Source organism: Lithobates pipiens, unplaced genomic scaffold (assembly GCF_037356315.1).
Source record: "Lithobates pipiens isolate NorthernLeopardFrog02 unplaced genomic scaffold, aLitPip1_a1.2 Scaffold_16, whole genome shotgun sequence".
Lineage (NCBI taxonomy): Eukaryota > Metazoa > Chordata > Amphibia > Anura > Ranidae > Lithobates > Lithobates pipiens.
This window is the reverse complement of record NW_027507748.1, coordinates 175,398,782-175,420,955: the sequence shown is the minus strand read 5'-3', so window position 1 is coordinate 175,420,955 and position 22,174 is coordinate 175,398,782. Positions and strand designations below refer to the sequence as shown.

Genomic DNA, 22,174 nt, shown 5'->3' with positions numbered 1-22,174 from the left:
GCAATGCCCCATGGGACATGTAGTCCTCGGCAGAAGAAGGAAGTAATTTAAAGTGATTTTAAAGGCAGAGTTTTTTTTTAACCTTGCTAAAGGGCACTCCATACTTTGCGGCTTTCTATAGGGGCACTCTGAAGGCAGGAGGAGCCAGAAGCGTTTGTGGGGGACCCCAGAAGAGGCGAATCAGGGCTGCTCTGTGCAAAACCATTGCACGGGGCAGGTAAGTATGACAAAACAAAATCCAAAGTTTACAATCACTTTAAGGGTTCTGTGTAGGAAGATCAGCATCTGAACCCAGAGAAGCTGGAGGTTAATAGACTGGAGGTAATATAAGGAATTACAATTACATTTAAAGTAAAACTTAACCAGTATTGAGCATTATCTTTAAAATGATTATATCCATGCAAAAAAGTCTCAGTCTTTGGTACTACTTTAATATAAAGGATTAATAGTATATCTTGCACTCAATCTGCATTCTCCGTTTAATTATCTAAGCATAAAAAGGAGTAGAGCGTCTTTCATACAGGCTTCCTAAAGAAATAATCTTAGTTGATAACTTAAAGTGGTTGTAAAGGCACAGGGTTTTTTACCTTCACACAGTCTATGGATGAAGGTAAAAAACTTGTGTGCAGCAGCCCCACTAATACTTACCTGAGCCCTGTCTTGATCCAGCGATGTCCACAAGAGCCTTGCCTCTCTGGGGACTCACACTCCTGATTGGCTTTTGGCAGAAGCCATTGGCTCCCACTGCTGTCAATCAGGAGACAGAGGGGACGTGGCTGAGCTGCAGCTCTGTGTGCGAATGGATCCACAGAGCTGTGGGCCAGGAGAGCACCTGTTTAAATGCACCCAGAGCAAACTGCTTGCTGTGAGGGCATCCCACAGGAGGGAGGGGCCAGGAGGGCTGGCAAAGGAACCCCAAACAGAAGACGAGTGCAAGCACTTTACAGAGCAAGTAAGCATAACATGTTTGTTATTTAAATTTAAAAAAATAAAAAAACTAAGAAAAAAGCCAAGGCTTTAATATCATTTTAAAGTTATCCTACCAGTTTTCCTGGTACAAGTAAATAAAGGGTAGCATAATGGCTGGAGCACATACCTCCCTGTACTTAATGCTGCCCTGGGCTTTACCAGTAACATTACTTTTTGTTAACATTTTAGTCTGTCTACTTTGAAGGTCTCACTTCATAATAAGAACTACCAAGCACTCTAAATGAACCCCTTCCCAAAACAGGTGCCTACTTATAATCTCATTCAGATGACGACGACCTCCTGCAATGTTTTAACTTTAAAGTAGACTTCTGATAAAGTTGAAAGCAAAGCCTTGAAATACATATGCCGGAAGGGAGCCTACTAGCTCAGTGCGTTAGCTTTTCATCCACCAGGCGATTGATCTTGGAGTGCACTAGCTTGTGTTGCTGAAACACACACTGGAAGCTTCTTGCTGTGCCTCTCATACAGCATGATAAAACATGCTAATATGAAGGGCTTATGGCCACCATTCTGATTTAATCCTGCTTTGAAAGATTAGATGTGACTGGTGACGCAGTAAGTAGAAAGAGAAGTTACAATACAGGCTTCAGTAAGTATATTTTTACCACCCTGTAACAATATATAGAGGTGTGTGTTTCTTTTTTTTGTAAATTCTTTTATTGAAAAATTTCACAGTGGAGGTACAAAACAGGGCCATTGGGGCATACCCCGGCCAATTGGTGCACATAGCCATGTGCCTAACAGCATACAATTTACAGTGTATCTCAAAACTGAACATATCTAATTACAGTTAAAATTACTAATAACATATCTAGTACCCAGTTTCAACATGGTAGGATACTGACAGGATATGTCTATTCTTGTAGGACCTCTCATCCCTCTTATCTGTCAGAGCCGGACCTTGCAAGGACAGCTAGGGTCAAGTGAAATCACTCAACCTCTGGACAAACTTCACCACTCACTTACTTGGGGTCTGGATCCCAACACTCAACAGGGCCAGGTAGACACCCAGGGCATCTAACCAGGGCAGCCCCCAACAGACTGGTCATCTGTCATGGACTCTGAGTCTGTCCACAAGTGCCAGACTTTTTTTCATGTTTTTTGGGGCATCCTCGGGATAAATATGTTGCTTTGTATAGAGGTATATTTTTGTTAATTAATGTTTTCCACGATGACAAGGTAGAGGGGTTGGCTGACTTCCATTCTAATACTATGGCTTTCCTTGCATAAAATAATAGGATACCTATTAGGGTGTGGATTACTTTAGCTAACACCAACTGTTCCACAAGACCGAGGAGACAGACAGAGGTGTGTGTTTCTGAAGGGCGTTGCACATAATGATTGTTAAATTGATTGACTTAAGTACAGTTTCTGTGTTTACTGCATAGCACTAGTAAAATAAAACTTTGGTAGCCAGGCAGAAAAAGTTATAAGCCAGCTACTTTGCATCATACTATATCCCCCAGCCTTTCCCCCAAGCACATCTAATCCCTCATACCTGAACCTTATGCCATGTACACACGAGCGTTTTTTCCATCAGCAGAAACTCGGAAGGTTTCTCCCATGGAATTCCGCTCAAGCTGTCTTGCATACACACGGTCACATCAAAGTCCGACCGTCAAGACGACGGTGACATACAACATGTATGATGGGACTAGAAAAAGGAAGTTCAATAGCCAGTAGCCAATAGTTTCCATCTCGTACTTGATTCAGAACATGCGTCATTTTTGGTACGTCGGAACAGCATACAGACGAGCGGTTTTCCCAATAGGAATTGGTTCCGTCAGAAAAAATTAGAACATGTTCTCTTTCTAGGTTAAAGGTACAAAGAAAGAGCCGCCTCTGGGTGTAGAACTAGGCCCCTTCTCAGTTTGCATTGGATTTTCCATATACGCTGTGTGTGGACTATTTATGGCATGGACTTCAGTTTGATTAATTGCTTTAATTTATACAGATTCCTGTCATCCAGCACTGTGTGAAAAAACCTTTTGATCTAGTTCTCCGCGCATTTACTTGAATATTGGGTCTCTTTCTAGGTTCTTCAGAATTTTCGACTTAAAAAGTCTTATGTGGCATACACACGATCGGCATATAGAATGAAAGCTTCCATCTGACTTTTTCTGTCGGAAATTCCACTCGTGTGTACACGGCATTAGTCTATCCCTCTTCAGTCTGTCATGAATGCTGCTGCCAGACTCATCCAACCTTTACGTGTCCACCACCCCTCTCTGCCAATCCCTCCACTGGCTTCCCATTGCCCATCAAATAAAATTCAAAAAGCTAACAATAACATACAAAGACATTTACAATTCTGCACTGAGCTACATCACCATTCTTATCTCCAAATATCACCCAAACCGTCCTCTCCGCTCCTCTCAAGACCTTCTGCTCTCTAGATCCCTGGTCTCCTCCTCCAATGCTCGTCTTCAGAACCTATTGTTATTGTGATCTGCCTCCTTACTCTGCACTGTGTGGACTCACAATGCCCAACAGCATTGCTGTTGAGCATGGTACACCCAATCTCGGGACGTGTTGTTGAAGACCTCTTGGAAGTGGACTGGTGATTCCTGCTATATAAGCTTGTCAGCCAGGACACAAATTGGTGTTTTCTCGACCACTTGCCAAGGTCAGCCAATTCCATTGATTTCCGTTTCCCTTTTCATCTGCCAATACTTCTAGATGCAATGCACTTTTCTTTTGGTTTTTTGGTAAGTTTATTTTAAGTGAATAGCCAAATGGTTGAGTTTCACTATTGTGTATATAGAGGAGTAATCATTTCTACAGCATTTGTCACACAGAAGATTTTTGGGTGCAAAAGAAAGTATAATGTCAGTGAGTCAGGCAAGAGAAAGGTAAAAAGAGGGGGTTGATGTAAAGGCCAACCTACATCTAGTGAAGGAGTGTTTTGTTCAAAAAAACATGCAAATGTTAAGGCCCAACCAAAGAGTATTTAAAGGCTAAGTCTAGCTTTTCAGCTTGTTACATGTTACATCGGTATTTAGGCCCCTTTGACACATAGGGGTTTACAAAAACCGGAGAATGCAAAATCTGGTGCAGCTCTGCGTGGAAACCAATCGGCGTCCAGGTTTTATTGCCAAAGTCTAACCACTTTGATACAGGGCACTTTCACTCCCTTCCTGCCCAGGCCGATTTTCAACTTTCAGAGCTGTCGTACTTTGAATGACAATTGCGCGGTCATGCAACGCTGTACCCAAACAATGGGGGCACTAATATGCAGCACTGATGGGCACGGATATGCAGAACGTATATACAGCACTGATAGGTGAGACTGATGGGCAGCCATTGTGGGCACTGATAGGCAGCACTGATGTGCACTGATAGATGTCACTGATGGGGGGGAATGCTGGGCACTGAGGTGGAACTGATGGGCACTAAAAGGCATCACTGAGGGGCACTGAAAGACACCACTGGTGGGCAATTTTAGTAGATCTACCCCAAAGTATCAGATCAGGTCTGCCTGTCAGGTTTTCAGGTGGACCTGATCAGACTCTCCATTCACCCCCGGTGTAAATGACTTGTGTCCATTTACACCCACCTGCCTCCAATCCGATCCGCTAAAAATAATCTGAAGGGGATTCGTCCCTTTTCATCTAGGCAGCTTGGATCGGAGGGCAGTCGTGCGTAAATGAACAGCGAGTCCATTTACACCCGGCTGCCCATAGAGCAGAGCGAGCTTGGTCCGGGTCCGCTCTACATAAATTGCTCTGATCAGCAAGGGGTTAGCGGACATATCCCCTGCTGATCTAAACAAAGCTCACTCCATGTGAAAGGGGCCTTAAGGTTCTTTCACCACCACAGAAGCTGTCATTTTGAAATTGACATGTCTGTTTGGGGCTCTGTCCGCACGGCAGAGATCTGTGAACAAATGAAGTCCTGTCTCCCACCATGGCAATGGACCTGGAACAGCAGCCTGGTGAAAGTTCCTAAAGGGCCTTGAAATGTTGCACTGTGGTGTGATGTCTCCCATAAAAATCCGGACTTTATAATAAAGATCATTGGTGTAATAATGACATATTTCCCCTATTCAAGGTGACATCTAGACAGGGTTACTGGAAGAATTAACAGATCTATTTTTTATTCATATCACATATAAATCATTCAGCATACTTTGTGAGTACTCTATTACATATGTCATTTTTTATTTTTGACTCTACATACTTTATATTTTTTTTCACCGACGTGCCATAAAGAATTATTTTAGTAACAACATATTTTGCATTATTCACAAATATGTGTATTTTTTTTCTAAATGGAATTGCCCCAGTTTATAACCAGCTTTTAGAGTAAGGTTCTCATAGAGGGACTTTACACAGAAGAAAGCAAACAAAATTTTCTAACAAAAAGTATTTGTTCCATGTATAATCTGTATAGCCCAGGCTAGTCCTTGTCCATGTGCACAATGTAGATAAATGTCCAGCACTGCGATTTCCTCTGTTTGTCTCTCTGTTTACAGACATTGTTTGCAGCATCTAAACTGAAGGTCTTTGATAAGTTGAAAGATAAAGGTGCGCTGAAGGCCATGGATATTGCGGATAAGATTAATGCTTCTGTACATGGAACTGAAAGGCTTCTTGATGCCTGTGTCGCCCTTGGCCTGCTAGAGAAAACTCATCAAGGTGAATCTTAGTGGTAATTTATTTCTGTGTAATGTTTTAGTCTTGAAAACTTTAAAATGAGAGCAAAAAATCTATCAGGATGTAGTAGCTTTTCTTTGTACAGATGGTTTCCACAAGTGAAATAGCAATTGCTAGGTTTCAGGGAATAAAAAAAATATTAGGCGGCAGCCTGCCACTTTGAAGATTAGGGACACAAGGAAAATCAAGTACTTGCTGATTAAAGTGACCACGTAGCTAGGATAAAAAAAATCTCTAATAGCTACTCCCTGTAAAACAATAAGTTGTATACTTATGCTGGCTATACGCACTGATTAAAATTCCACCTAGCAGGGATCGGACAGAATTGGATCTGTGTGTAATTTCCCCCCCGCTGGACAGAAGTTGATTGTACAACTGACTTCTGTCAAAGGAATATTTTCTATTAAACGATGGCTGCAACTGTTGGCCAGTGTATTAACTACTTGCTTACTGGGCACTTAAACCCCCCTCCTGCCCAGTCCAATTCTCAGCTTTCAGTGCTGACGCAGTTTGAATGAAAATCTGCGCGGTCATACAACACTGTACCCAAATTTACATATTTATCATTTTTTTTCACACAAATAGAGCTTTTGTTTTGGTGGTATTTAACCACTTCAATACTGGGCACTTATACACCTTCCTGCCCAAATTAATTTTTAGCTTTCAGCGCTGTCGCACTTTGAATTGCGCGGTCATGCTACACTGTACCCAAACTACATTTTTATCATTTTGTTCCCACAAATAGAGCTTTCTTTTGGTGGTATTTGATCGCCTCTGGGATTTTTATTTTCTGCTAAACAAATAAAAAAAGACCGAAAATTTAAAAAAAAACATGTTTTTTTTTTGTTTGTTACAAAATTTTGTAAATAAGTACGTTTTCTCCTTCACTGATGGGACTGCAGTGACGGGCACTGATAAGGCGGCACTGATGGGCAACGATGATGTGGCACCAATTAAGTGGCACTGATAGGTGGCACTGATATGCGACACAGACACTGATAGGTGGCACAAATAGGCACTGAAAGGTGGCATGGATAAGCGGCACGGATGGGCATGGATGGGCACTGATAGGTGGCATGAATGGGCACTGATAGGCGGCAGAGATGGGCACTGATAGGCGGCACGGATGGGCACTGATAGGCGGCATTGTAGTGTACAGTCTTGTAGGGATGGATGCCAATCCGTGCCAAACAATAATGCATGCCAATCAGTGATGCCCATTGTGGGCACTGATTGGCATCCATTGTGGGCACTGACTGGCATCCCTGGTGGTCTAGGGCGGCATACCTGGTGCTGGGCATCCCTGGTGGTCTGTTGGCATCCCTGATGGTCCAGTATGGGAATCCTTGGGCGGGGCTGCGCTGATAATCGATCAGCACAGACCCCCCCATCAGAAGAGCAGCCGATCGTCTCTCCTCTACTCGCATCTGACAGACGCGAGTGAGGAAAAGCCGAACAACGACTGTTCCTATTTACACTGTGATCAGCCGTGATTGGACACAGCTGATCACATGATAAAGAGTCTCCGTCAGAGACTCTTTACCGAGATCATAGGTGCGGTGTGTCAGACTGACACACCGCAACAAGGATCGCAGCGATGCCTCCCGCTATATGGCAGTCGCCAAGTGGTTAATCACAGCTGGGGTTTTTATTTTTTGCTAAACAAACAAAAAAAGATGGAAAATGTTTAAAAAATCATGTTTCATAATTTGTTTGAAAATTTTGCAAATAGGTAATTTTTCTCCTTTATTGATGTGCGCTAATTAGGCGTCACTGATGGGCACTGATAGGATGCACTGATGGGGACAGATAAGGCGGTGCTCATGGGCCCTGATGGGTGGCACTGAAGGGCACTGATAGGCTACACTGGTGGGCAGCACTGTTGATGAGGCACTGATTGGTGACACTGATGGGTGGCACTGTGGGCACTGGTAGGTGACACTGGTGGGTGGCACTGTGGGCACTGGTAGGTGGCGCTGGTGTGCACTGGTAGACGGCACTGTTGTACACTGGTAGGTGGCACTGACAGGTGGCACAGGTGGGCACAGATGAGCTGGCGGCAGCTCTCCTTGATCAGGACTGATGTCCCTCTGAGCGCCGCAAGAATGTGTATACTATACCTCGGATTGTCGGGTTTCCTAGGTGTTTAGGATTTTAACATTGCAGCAGATATTATGTAATTAGTATTAATAGCAGGTAACCTAATCATGTAAAGTCGTGAGTTTACAGCTTGTATGACAGTGTCAATTTGCTGTCCCCTCAAAATAACTCACACACTGCCAATAATGTCTAAACTGCTGGCAAGAAAAGTGAGTACACCCCTAAGTGAAAAATGGTCAAATTGAGCCCAAAGTGTCAATATTTTGTGTGGCCACCATTATTTTCCAGCACTGCATTAACCCTCTTGAGCATGGAGTTCACCAGAGCTTCACAGGTTGCCACTGGAGTCCTCTTCCACTCCTCCATGACGACATCACGGAGCTGGTGGATGTTAGAGACCTTGCACTTCTCCACCTTCTTTTTGAGGATGCCCCACAGATGCTCAATAGGGTTTAGGTCTAGAGACATGCTGGCCACTCCATCACTTTTACCCTCAGCTTCTTTAGCAAGGCAGTGATTGTCTTGGAGGTGTGTTTGGGGTCGTTATCATGTTGAAATATTGCCCTGCGGCCCAGTCTCTGAAGGGATGGGATCATGCTCTGCTTCAGTATGTCACAGTACATGTTGGTATTCATGGTTCCTTCAATAAACTCTCCAGTGCCGGCAGCACTCATGCAGCCCCAGGCCATGACACTCCCACCACCATGCTTGACTGTAGGTAAGACACACTTTTCTTTGTACTCCTCACCTGGTTGCCGCCACACACATTTGACACCATCGGAACCAAATAAGTGTATCTTGGTCTCATCAGTCCTTAGTCTGGTTGTCGTCAGCAAACTGTTTGTGGGCTTTCTTTAATCTTTACAAGAGGCTTCCTTCTGGGATGACAGCCATGCAGACCAGTTTGATGTAGTGTGCAAGTACACATTTTAGGAACTGCAGCCATTTTTATACACAGTCCCCTATTTTCAGGGGCTCACATGTAATTGGACAAATGAATATAATCATAAATGTTCATTTTTAATATTTCGTTGAGAATCCTTTATTGGCAATGACTACGTGAACTCTGGAACCTATGGACATTACTCAAGACTGGATTTCCTCCTTTCTGATGTTTTGCCAGTCTCTAACTGCAGCTGTTTGTCAGTTGTTTTTTGTTTGTGGGTCTTTCTGCCTTTAGTTTTTTGCCTTAAGCAAGTAAAATGCATGCTCAATTGGGATGAGATCAGGTGATTGCAGAATATTCCACCTATTTTCCTGGGTTGCTTTTGCAGTGTGTTTTGGATCATTGTCCATCTGTACTGTGAAGCGCCGTCCAGTCAACTTTGCTGCATTTGGGTGAATCTGGGCTGACAGTGTATCTCTAAACACTGCAGAATTAATCCGGCTGCTTCTGTCTTCTGTCACATCATCAATAAACACCAATGACCCAGTGCCACTGGAAGCCATGCATGCCCATGCCATCGCACTGCCTCCACCATGTTTACAGATGACGTTGTGTGCTTTGGATCATGAGCTGCCTTCTCCACAGTTTTTTCTTCCTGTCATTCTGTTACAGATTAATCTTAGTTTCATCTGTCCAAAGAATGCTTTTCCAGAACTGGTCTGGCTTTTTTTAGATTTTTTGTATTTTTTTGGGCAAAGTCTAAGTTGGCTTTTCTATTCTTCAGGCTTATGAATGGTTTGTACCTTTTTGGTGAACGCTCTGTATTTGCTCTTGTGAAGTCTTCTCTTGATTGCAGATATTTGACAGTGATACACCCACCTTCTGGAGAGTGTCTTTCACTTGTCTGGATGTTGTGAATGGGTTTTTCTTTACCATAGAGAGGATCCTGCCATCATCCACCACTGTGGTCATCCAGGCCTTTTTATGTTGCTGAGCATACCAGTGCATTCTTCTTTCCTCAGAATGTGCCAAACTGTTGGTTTGGCCACTCCTAATGCTGCTATCTATCTGTTTGATTTGTTTCATTTTTGAAGCCTTGCAATGGCCTGTTTCACTTGCATGGGAAACTCATTTGAACGCATGGTGTAGGTTCACAGCAATAGATTCCAAATGCAAATACTACACTTAGAATCAACTCTAGACCTTTTGCCTGCTTAATTGATGAAGAAATATCGAAGGAGTAGCCTACACCTGGCCATGAAACAGCTTTTGAATCAATTGTCCAATTACTTTTGGTTCCTTGATAAAGGGGGGTGGCTATTCTTAGGAGTTGTAATTCCTAAACCCTTCCATTGATTTGGATGTATATACCCTCAAATTAAACCCGAGAGTGTGCACTTTCAGGCCGTATCCATTATATAACTATACCTTGAATGTGTTTTGGTAAATTGTGCCTGTGTCTAAATATATATGGACCTAACTGTACGTCTATTTCCCAAAGAAAACCTCTGGATATGACATTGAGCATGTGCACTCAACTTCTTTGGTCGATCATGGCGATGCCTGTTCTGAGTGGACCCTGTCCTGTTAAAGCATTGTATGGTCTTGGCCTCTGTGCTGCTGCTCAGTTTCAGGATCTTGACAATCTTCTTATAGCCTAGGCCATCTTTATGTAGAGCAACAATTCTTTTTTTCAGATTTTCAGAGAGTTCTTTGCCATGAGGTTACATGTTGAACTTCAGATGTCCAGTATGAGAGCAATAACACCAAATTTAACAAACCTGCTCCCCATTCACACTTGAGACCTTGTAACACTAATGGCTCACATGACACCTGGAAGGGAAAATGGCTTATTGGGCTCAATTTGAACATTTTCACTTATGGGGTGTACTTAATTTTGTTGCCAGCGCGTTAGACATTAATGGCTGTGTGATGAGTTACTTTGAGGGGACAGCAAATTTACACTGTTATACAAGCTGTACATTACTACTCAAACTGTAGGAACGTGTAATTTTTTCAGTGTTGTCACATGTAAAGATATAATAAAATATTTACAAAAATGTGAGTGGTGTACTCACTTTTGTGAGTTTCTGTAAATCCCACTCTTTATATTTGTATAATATTTGACATGTCATTTCTGCTGCTGTCTAACAACAAAAAGATTTTCTAAAACCAGGACTTTGATGATGCTGTACAGGTATAACCTGATCCTTTTTTTTTTCTTCTTCTTAATATTAGCATATAGTAATACGGAGTTAGCCCACACCTTCCTGGTATCTGATGCAGAATTTTCAGTTCATAGTTATATCATTTACTCTAATGACCATTTGTGGCCCCATTATAACCATCTGGAGTCTGCAGTAGTAAAAGGAATAAACTATCACCATAAAGACCATGGACACACAGCTGAACATGTGCATGTAAGTATATACCTGTAGTTGCCTATTTTATAATCTTTCTCAGTGTGTCGGCTTTTTCATAATCCTCTTTTGTATTCCACATCTATTTTTCTCTGTCAGTGACACAAAAAAAAGACCTAGCTTACTGGGGTATATAGTCCTTGTGAATGATTCAGGTTTTGCACACACAACAAAGAAAAAAAACAATTATTTTACAACTACCGCCCTAACATTTTTAAATGGGTCTTTCATTCTGTATATGTTTTTCTTTCGCCTACGCATTGTGATAAATGAGAGGATTAATGTATTGTAATATGTCTTGTACCACTAGAGTGCAGCAGAGGATGATCTTGAGAATCATATTAGCTAAGTTTAGGTTCACAGGAATTAAAAGAAAAGTTGGGTGTTTCAACCTGTATAATGATTATACTTTTTGTAGTTTAACTCTAGGAATTATAAATTGCCTGGATTCATGTAAGTATGCAGATCTGTTATCTGGAGGGCCCCTGGGGATGCTGTAAATCACAGTAGTAGTCCATGCTACAAAATGAGAGAACCGCAATGTTCCCGGTCCTGTGCGAGCAGCATCTGCTCTGCCCATTGGCCACAGGGGGTTGCTCAATCGGCCTCTTTACCATTCGTAGAGTGTCTTGTATTTTTTAATGGATGGCGTTCTATGAATGGTGGACATGCCAAGCGGGCATCCCCCTGTGGTCAGTATGCAGAGGGGCAGTGGCTCGCTCAGAGCTCGGAAGATTACAGCACTACTTTTTTTAAATGTTAAACCATGGTTAACTGGAACCGAAGCATTAAAAGTTGGTAGCAACTTGTTACATAGCAAGAAAGAGATCAAACTGCTCCCCAAACCCATTGTATGTTTTTACAGATGGAACATAACCTGCCACAAAGAACACAGTAATTCACATGTAAAAATCTGGGCTGTGATCGATTTGTCATATTGTTAGTCTTCAGTCTAAGTGCGCAAAGTTGACAGCTGAAACTATTTTTTTTTCCTTTTTTTGATCGGATAGTACAGGGCACAAGCATAGTTGAAGGCAACTGGTTTGTATGCTTCTGCCTCCAGGTAATTGTACATTGGCAAACAAAAAGACAATGAACCCCTTCCCTTTCACAACAATCCTCAGTTTTTTTTTCAAGTGTGTGTATGTGTTGGTTGTCTCTCTATATTGAGGAGGGTTACTGGTTCTTCTGGAAGGTTCTCCTTTCTGGATTCCTGCTTTCTGGATTCCTGCTCAAACTCCAGCTAAGCACCAGTCTTTCTGGCTAATTGCAAAATCCAGATTGGTACCCTAGCCACAGCACTGGGATTATACTTGAATTCTGACAAAAAGATGGAAGATGAATCCATGGAAATGTGTGAGATCCTTGTGGTCTGGTCAAAAAATATGGCCCGTGATCCTGGAGTTATTCTCATGGACCTTTCTGTACTCCAGAGTTTTCTGACTGCCTTGAGGTATTGTGTTGAGGGTCTTGGAGATTCTCTCCAGAAAATGTCCAAGTTAGGCCTTCTTTCTAATGAGATGTTTCAAAATCTCTGGTGTAAGTAATGGTCTGCTAAACTGGCATGTAAAATCACCTGGAATATATTCGTTTGCCAGTTGACATCTCTTTGGCAAAAGCCTGTACTAAATTATTAAGGAAGTCACCTGTGATAAAGGCATGCTTTAACGTAACACAAAGACTAATAATGTTCTTGCAAGTACAGTAAATACTCATCTTCTGGGTTTAGAAGGAGTTATTTTTGTCGCTCCCAGGCCTTGGTTGCAAGCACTGGGCTCCCCAGCCAGCTAGGTCCAGCCCAAAGTCCTCTAGCGATAATGTGGTGCCCCACTTTTTCAAGTTACGGGAAATCTGAAAGCCGCCTTTTCCATTTAGGTTTTCAACATTCTTGACCTCTGGGTCTTGAATGTCCTTTCTAGAGGGTTCAAGGAAAAAACAGAGAGAGGGAGGCACCGACCTGAGTGTTGTATTAAAATGATGACTTTAATAGGATAAGATGAAAAACACTTACACGATGATAGATGCATGCTCGTCAAAGTAAAGTGCAGTCCTGGCATTCCACATAGCTCTGTAGGTCCCACTGCTGTTCCAGATAGTGGCAAAGGATTGAGCAGCTGGCTGGAATGGATCACAGTGTTTCTCCGGGAGCAAAGGAACCAAGAACCTCCACACTGACCAGCATGGACCGTGGAACAGGAAGTGATGTCACCGGCGTCTGGACCTGGACAGGGCTGGAATCTTGTCAATCAGGGCTGCAGTGGTGATAGGTTACGCGCTTGGAGCTGGCTGCTCCTTCTATTGACCAGTGTGGAGCTTCTTGGTTCCATTGCTCTTGGAGAAACACTGTGATCTGTGCCAGTCAGACTCCTGCTTAATCAGTGGATGATAACTGTTCAAAGAATTTGGTCAAAGGAGGAATCCAAACTTCCCGTAAATATTCTGGAACTCAGGGCTATTCGACTCTTCCTTCAGAACTGGGCATCTCCGCTTCAGGGGCTCCCAATGCAGGTTCAGTTCACTCAGACTGCAACAGCCACATAACCATGGCTTATACCAACCATTGAGTAGGCACGGGAACTTGCGCAGCCCAGAAGGAGGCAGACCTTCTGTTTGTCCAGCTCCTAAGTATCCAAGGGACATCTCTCTTCACTGTTTGGATGCGGTTCATACTGTATTTGTTTACCTGTCAGCTACGGCCTCCTTTAGACTTACAGATTCTGATTGTTCTTTATGACGAGTTTAGCAGAGGGCATCCTGCTTTCAAAATCTACAATTTCTAGGTGGGATTAAGAAGTCCTAATTCTACCCCATTTCGTACAGCATAAGGTTCCTCCCTTTAATTTTAACCACTACAATACAGGGCACTTTCACCCCCTTCCTTCCCAGCCCAATTTTCAGCTTTCATCGCTCTAGCGCTTTCAGTGACAATTGCGCGGTCATGCTACACTGTACCCAAATGAAATTGTTATCATTTTGTTCGCACAAATAGAGCTTTATTTTTGTGTTATTTATTCACGACTCCGTTTTTTATTTTTTGCGATATAAGCGCAAAAAAAGCGGAAATTTGGAAAAAAAACTATTTTCTATTTGAAAAGAAATCCAATAAAATCAAATTTTGTCATAAATTTAAGCCAAAATGTATTCTGCTACATGTTTTTGGTAAAAAAAAATCCGTTAACTGTATAATAATTGGTTTGTGTGATCACGGACATATGTACGCAAATGATCATGTACATATGTGTGCAGGTGATCACGTACATATGTGTGCAGATAATCATTGGGACATGTGATTTTAGTGGGACATATGTGGGGGACATGTTTTTATTATTAGGGACATGTGTTTTTATTATTTGGGGACATGTATGTTTTGGGGACATGTGTGGTTTGGGGACATATGTGGGGACTGTGTTTGTACTGTGTGGTGTGTTGACACTAGACTGATGATCAGTGAGTAAAAAGCTGTAAAAAGCAGCCCATACTCACTGATCATCAGCCGGCTGCAGCGTTCTGCTCTCCCCTCCTCAGCGATGACTTCCGTGTGAGGAGAGGAGAGCCGATTGCCTAGCAACCGGCTGTTTGTTTACATCACATGACGGCCGTGATTGGACACGGCCGTCATGTGATCAGGAGGGCCAATCAGAGCCCTCCTGCCGATCTCAGATGTGCCGTGTCCGGGTGACACGAGCACATCGGGATCGCGCCGCTGCGCGGGCACGCGCACACGCGCGATTCCTCTACTTCTGAATGACGTTCAGGAACGTCCTATCAGGAGTAGACGGCTCCCACCCGGCCGTATATATGCATTGGCCGGGTGGGAAGTGGTTAATGTGCACTCTACTACAGTGAGGGGAAAAAAGTATTTGATCCCCTGCTGATTTTGTACATTTGCCCACTGACAAATGATCAGTCTATAATTTTAATGGTAGGTTTATTTTAACAATGAAAGACAGAATAACATTGAAATCCAGAAAAATGCATTTCAAAAAAGTTATAAATTGATTTGCATTTTAATGAGTGAAATAAGTATTTGATCCCCTATCAATCAGCAAGATTTCTGGCTCCCAGGTCACTTCTATACAGGTAATGAGCTGAGATTAGGAACATCCTCTAAAGGGAGTGCTCCTAATCTCAGCTTTTTACTTGTTTAAAAGACACCTGTCCACAGAAGCAATCAATCAGATTCCAATCTCTCCACCATGGCTATGAGCTGTCCAAGGATGTCGAGGACAAGATTGTAGACCTACACAAGGCTGTAATGGGCTACAAGACCATCGCCAAGCAGCTTGGTGAGAGGGTGGCAACAGTTGGTGCAATTAATTATTTACAAATGGAAGAAACACAAAATGACTCAATCTCCCTCGATCTGGTGCTCCATGCAAGGCCTCACCTTTCAGAGTTTCAAGTATCATGAGAATGGTGAGGAATCGGCCCATAACTACACAGGAGAATCGTGTCCATGATCTCAAGGCAGCTGGGACCATAGTCACCAAGAAAACAATTGGTAACACACTACGCCATGAAGGACTGATATCCTGCAGCACCCCAAAGGTTCCCCTGCTGAATAAAGCACAGTACAGGACCATCTGACGTTTGCTAATGAACATCTGAAAGATTCAGAAGAGAACTGGGTGAAAGGGTTGTGGTCAGATGAGCCAAAAAAATCAAGCTCTGTGACCTCAACTCGCCATGTTTGGTGGAGGAGGAATGCTGCCTATGACCCCAAGAACACCACCCTCACTGTCAAACATGGAGGTGGAACCATTATGCTTTGGGGGTGTTTTTCTGCTAAGTGGACAGGGCAACTACACTGAATCAAAGAGACAATGGACAGTGCCATGTACCGTCAAATCTTGGGTTAGAACCTCCTTCCCTCAGCCAGGGCATTGAAAATGGATCGTGGGTGGGTATTCCAGCATGACAATGACCCAAAACACACGGCAAAGGCAACAAAGGAGTGGCTCAAGAAGAAGCACATTAAGGTCCTGGAGTGGCCTGGCCAGTCTTCAGACCTTAATCCCATAGAAAATATGTGGAGGGAGCTAAAGGTTTAAGTTGGCAAACGTCCGCCTCGAAACCTTAATGACTTGGAGAGGATTTGCAAAGAGGAGTGAGACAAAATCCCTCCTGAGATGTATGCAAACCTAGTGGCCAACTACAAAAAACATCTGACCTCTGTGATTGCCAACAGAGGTTTTGCCACCAAGTGCTAAGTCATGTTTTGCGAAGGGGTCAAATACTTATTTCACTCATTAAATGCAAATCAATTTAGAACTTTTTTGAAATGCAATTTTGTTATTGTTATTTTGTCTCTCACTGTTTAAAATAAACCTACCATTAAAATTATAGACTGATCATTTCTTTGTAATTAGGCAAACGTACAAAATTAGCAGGGGATCAAATACTTTTTTCCGTCATTGTAGAGCTATGGGAGTTTCTTGGGCTTTTCTTGGGGTTGGGGACAGTTATTTAAATGAACAGTAAAATCAGTGTGTATATGCAATAAAGCATGCTTGTTATACTTGCTATGGAACCTAGCAAGGGGTTAATCCTCTGCACTGTCCTGTTTGATCCAGTCTTCCCTGATCCTTCCCTTCTTTTTCTGTCCCCAATCCATCTGCTGCCCTAGGAGGGACTCTGCACATGCTCATTTTGGTGTGTATTGCTAGAGAGTTTTATTTTTTGGGGAGGGTGCATATGATCAGCACAGGGCCAATCAGCACTGCCCAAGCAGAGGGTCAGGGGTCTTGCAGCCTCATAGGCCAGTCAGAGGAGAATGAAAACTCCTTCTACAAGCTTTAACTAGTGCTTGGCCGGACACAGATAATGTCACAAATGGCGGTATTAACCACTTTAAGACCGGCCAGTATACCTTAACTCATCACAACTAAATGGGCAGGTATGAAGGGGCCCTTAATGTTTACTGAGAAAATGTAGTTATTTTTATTGTAATTTCAAGGTAAATACAAAACAATACAGAGCCTATTGGGCATACCCAGGCTCGGTCACTACAACTACAAAACTTAGAAAAGAAAAAGAGAAAAAAAACATTATATATAAAGATATATAAAAAAACGACCTAAACCACAGCACGCTCAACCACCTGTGTAGAATATCCAAAGCAATCCTCCAATTCTACATATACCCTACTTTAGTTACTTATAAAATAAAGGGTACATTACAGTTACATATTTGCCTCCCCTCACCCATAACTATTGACTGAGCAACCCAGGGATGTTATGAGATCAAAGATGTCACTTGGGCCATTCTCAGTGCTTAGTAGAACGTTATGATCGTTCATCAAGTCTGCATTAGTGGACAGGGAATCCGTCCAAATATCCCATATTTTGTGGAATTTTTTGGCACAACCGTGTGACAGGTAGATAGCCTTGTACAGTGGCAGAGCCACGTTCACTAACTACTTCCAAAAATTTTATGAGGGTGCGGATGAGGCCCTCCATCTGAGTACTACCAACTTACGGGCATAGTAAAGTAATAATCATAGCAGGGTTCTGATTGCCCGGCGTGGGATTGGTGGTTTCCTCAAGTCCCAGCAGACATACCTCTACAGACAATGGCACATGAACAGTGGTGACAGTCAAAATAGTTGCCTCGACCCAAAAAATTTCATTCTGAGGACAGCTCCATAAAATGCGAATGAAGTGCGCTGAGGATGATTTGCATCTCCAGCAAGAGGCAAGAATAGATGGATAGATTTTGTGTAGGCGCACGGGTGTGTGATACACCTTATGTACTATTTTAAATTGCACTAATTTATCTCTAGCTGATACTAGCTGTGAAAAGGGAGACTCCCACATTTCTTCCCAATCTTCTGTGTCTAGTGTAGGGAAATTGGCCACCCACTTTGCCTTAGGCTTTTCTAGTCCCGTGTGTATGTTAGGGGGAAACACTTTATATATGGTGGATAAGGGCTTAGGTAGAGCTTTGTCCTTGAGCAGGGTCTCCAGTTCAAGGTGTAAAAGCCACTTTTAGTATTTTCAAACTGAGTGTTAAAGGCGGGCCTAAGCTGCAGGAATCTTAACAAGATGAGTTTGGTAAATTATATTGTTTCAACCTGTCAAGTCTGTAATTGGCCTTCAAAACCTTATTTATATATTTGTTGCCCTTGCATGCCCATACACTACGGTCGGGAATGGACCAGAATTCTGACAATTGCGGGTTAAACCAAAGAGGGCTATACAGAGATATGTGTCCAGAAGGTATAGGGCACATGGAATTTGCCATGACCACGCCCGTATGACCGCTCTCATTCCCGTTGTAAGAGGGATGGGAACCCTGGCACCCCGGTAAAGTAGATTCCGTATCGCCTCATATGACCCCAGATGTGCTGGTTCCAGGACCACTGTTGCATTAGACTCATCAGAGACCAGCCAATTGTAGGCGTTGGATAACAAAGCCACCACACCACACTGTAGCACAGTCAGCCTAAATCTCGGATGACCGGTTCCCCAGGGGAACGATAATAGACTGTTGTCAGGCGAAATACTTTTTTGGGGATCCATACAGGGGCATGTCTGAGGGCATAGAGAAAGGCAGGCAGAAGCTTTATCCTAAATGAATCCTCTCGATTAAAGAGGGGGAGATATGCCCATGCCTTCAATCTTGTCTTCATCATTTGTATCAGTGGTTCTAAGTTGAGGGTACAATAGTCAGAGGGAGATGTGAATACCTAGGTATTTCATTTTGCCTGTCCATAGTAAGGGGAGGTTGGGATCTGCTATGTCCTTTGCGGCTTTATCTATCAGTAAAATTTGGGATTAATCCCAGTTTACTTTGAGTCCCGAGCAAATAGTGAAATTTGAAAGAATGGTCAGCATCGTATAAAGCAACTTTCTCATGTATGGATCCCACCTGTATGCCCCTAACCCCATCCGCTTGTCTTAGGGCCGATGCAAGTGGCTCCATCACCAAGGCAAATAGAGCTGCTGACAGCGGACAACCTTGCCTCATACCTCTTCCAGCAGAAAAAAGGTGCTGACCGAGCACCATTAAGTTTTATCTGTGCTGTCGGGACCTTTAGTGTTTACTTTTAAATTTATTTTTTGCTGTGCCTGCTTGTATTTTATGCCATGCATGCTTTGCGGTATTTCTATTATTGTTAAATATACAGATTTGGAGATTAGCCATTATAGAAAGATCTTTGTGATTGTGGCCTTCTAGACTCTCAACTACAGAGATTTATGCTTCCTGATATCACATTGTTTTTATTGAGTCAAATGCATTTAAAATCTTGGTTTGAAAACATTGAGCAGTAAGGTTCTATTACTGCATTATTCTGTAAAGCACTACCCAAAGCACTCATATGCAATTAGCAATTAATTCTATTTACAAACTATACATAACCTCAGTGCACATTGATAAGATTATTGTAAGCTATTATGTGTATATCTAAGAATACAATTTTAAAAGGCTTTATGTTTATTGTTTAAAGTTTTGGATAGATTGGGCAGGTGTTAGAACCTCTGTCAGACTTTTACTGCTGTTTGGGGAGTAGTTTCTGCTTTAAAAATAATAAGACACCTGCGCCAATGTGAACAACCAAAAAGTATTAATGATGATGAGCAGCTGCTGTCTATACTATTCAACTAGATTAACAAATATGATTAAATTTCAGGCAGCGCTTGCTTAACCATAAATGTATTATTTATACAAAAAATATTGTAGTGAATACTAAAGTTACCACCATAATGATGATGACATACAATATTTCAATGATGGTTTTCATAAGTAAAAAAGTGACAGTGCAAACAAAGTCTTTTTGTGCAATATTGAGTGCTTTGTGCCTTATTCCCAGGGTATCCCCCGTGTGTCCATCACGCGCAATGTTGTGTTAACTCCGCACTCACCAGATGTTGGTGACTCCCTTACTAGAAGCAAGGAAAGTCAACTAGGCTTGTAGGTCTTTTTTGGGGGACCTCTCCCACTCTCCCTGGTGTTCTTTGGTGACTCCCTATAGGTCCAGACTCCTTCCTCCTGGAAGCTGGAAATTACTGTAATAGGCACTGCTACTACTGTGTTCTTCACTAGCTTCCAGGTCCTATGCCCTGCTGCTTACTGAACACAGGGGTCAACGGGTTGGCATGAGCACTGGAGAACTCTTTGCATTTTCTAAATTAATACAAAGCAATCTCTGATGTCACCACCTTGTCCAGTTAATGATTTGCATTTATTGAGAGAATGCAAAGAACTCTCTGCATGGTGCCCTTGCTGAGCAGGTGACCTCCTGTGTTCAGTAAGCAGCAGGGCAGCGGCTCAGCATGCAATCTGGAAGCTAGTGGAGATTACTGTAATAACTGTGCCTACCACAGTGTTTTCCAGCTTTCAGGGAGATCAGCCAGGAATGGTATGTGCATAGTTACATTGGTCCAAGCTGAACCAGTGTAACTATGTGAAAATTGGCGTGGGCAGGCAGGGGGTGAACGTGCCCTGTAGGCAAGTGGTTAAACTATAGTATATTTTTTAACAGTAATATAATTGTTGTTGGCCAACCCTAAAACTATACTCTACTAAAACATTTTCTCTTTTTAGTTTGAATGGTGTACATGTATTGTCACCTCTCAGCAAGCACGCTGGGGAGACGGATTGGCGCTAATCGCTGGACGGCTGAGCTGCCCCAGTGAAAGCGGTCCCACCACCAGTGTCAAACTAGCAAACACAACATTGGAGAGAGGAGTGCTTTCACCTGGGCACCTATATAGGCATCTCCACGGTCAGGGTTACACACACCACTTACCACTTCCTTTCTCAATATGGATCACACTCTCATCTATGGATTACATTCACTCACTGTTCACATCAGGTACTACATCTCAGCTTATTTTCTCGTACCCTTCTGAATTCTCTTTCTTTTTTATTTGTGTTTTTCTGGTTTTTTGTTTCTCTGTTAGTTTGATCCCTTTCCAATTTCCATTCCACTTTCTTATTTCATGCTTCTCGCCCAGGCACTCCATCATACACCTCTCTTATACACATTACACTATATATACACATATGTGCATATATCCTTATACGGTTTGTCTCACTTAGGTTTCTCACATGGATGTTTGCATCCATTTTACACAAATTGCATCTACCCACTCTGGATGTGCCTATGAGGGCTGTCATCGCTCCCGTAGGTCACCCTGGCGCCCGGTGGCGTCACTCTGCGGCTCTTTTGAGATCCTCGATGCTGCTCCACTGGCTCACGGGTGCAGATGTGAGTTGAACGCACAACCGTCAAGTAATTCCTTATAACAAAACCGTTCTTGCATATTTCTTCCAACTTCTGCCTTTTATTCATTACATTTTTCTATTTTTTTAGAATTATTCCATGACTTATGCTCCTGATGAGCAGTTGTAACACTGCAAAACACATAGAGCCTTTAATTTATACCTCTGTTCCTCAATCATGGAATATCAAAATTTATATGATCCTACCTATACTCATAATTATCTATTAAGGAAATTTTTAATTAATATATTTTTTATCTATCAATTTTTGCTACTTTGGGTTCAACTACAGCGTGAAATGTATACATACGCATTTATTGTCATTTGTGCTTTTATATGAATGTCCATTGTATTGTGATTCATTGTGTAATTTATGTACAATTAATCCATGGTTTATTGTGTAGAGGCTTATTGCCCAAAGCATTTTTAGAGGGTTTTATGCCAAAAATGTTTTATAACATATGAATTATACTAAATAATTGAACATTATTTGTTAGTCACATGACTTACTCCTTTACTGCTGTGTGCTTCATTTAAAGTCCCACTTCTTTCTCTTTTTCCTTTTTAAACTATTGTATACACAGGTTTGCAATGTTGTCCGTGTCCACATAAATTCGAGTTCCCTGTAATTTTCAGGCCCAGAGACATGATGCTGGAAGAGGTGTGCACCTTGGAAGACACTTTGGAGTTGATGAGTGGAGAGTGCACAATCTGGTGCCACTTTGCATGGTGACCAATTGGCTTCTAACTTCAGCTTGTTCAATTGACAAAAAACAAACAAACCTGAAAGCTGATTGATTTCTATGCAGAGCTGCTCCAGAGGGTGCACTCTAGAGATTTAGTAAATCAACCCCTTTTTTCTCTCCTGGATTTCCTCTCACTTTCTTTCCGGTAGC

At 42.4% G+C, this 22,174-nt stretch overlaps 1 protein-coding gene across 4 annotated transcripts in view; it reads left to right on the top strand.

The window, feature by feature from the left end:
- ASMTL (acetylserotonin O-methyltransferase like) overlaps window positions 1-22,174 on the top strand; it is a 104,364-nt gene that overhangs the window by 59,486 nt on the left and 22,704 nt on the right. For all 4 annotated transcript variants that reach the window (XM_077480783.1, XM_077480785.1, XM_077480782.1 and 1 more), the window contains 2 exons: window positions 5,465-5,627; window positions 10,870-11,051. In XM_077480783.1, coding sequence (XP_077336909.1) covers window positions 5,465-5,627; window positions 10,870-11,051 — 345 coding nt within the window. The remainder of the gene's footprint in view (window positions 1-5,464; window positions 5,628-10,869; window positions 11,052-22,174) is intronic.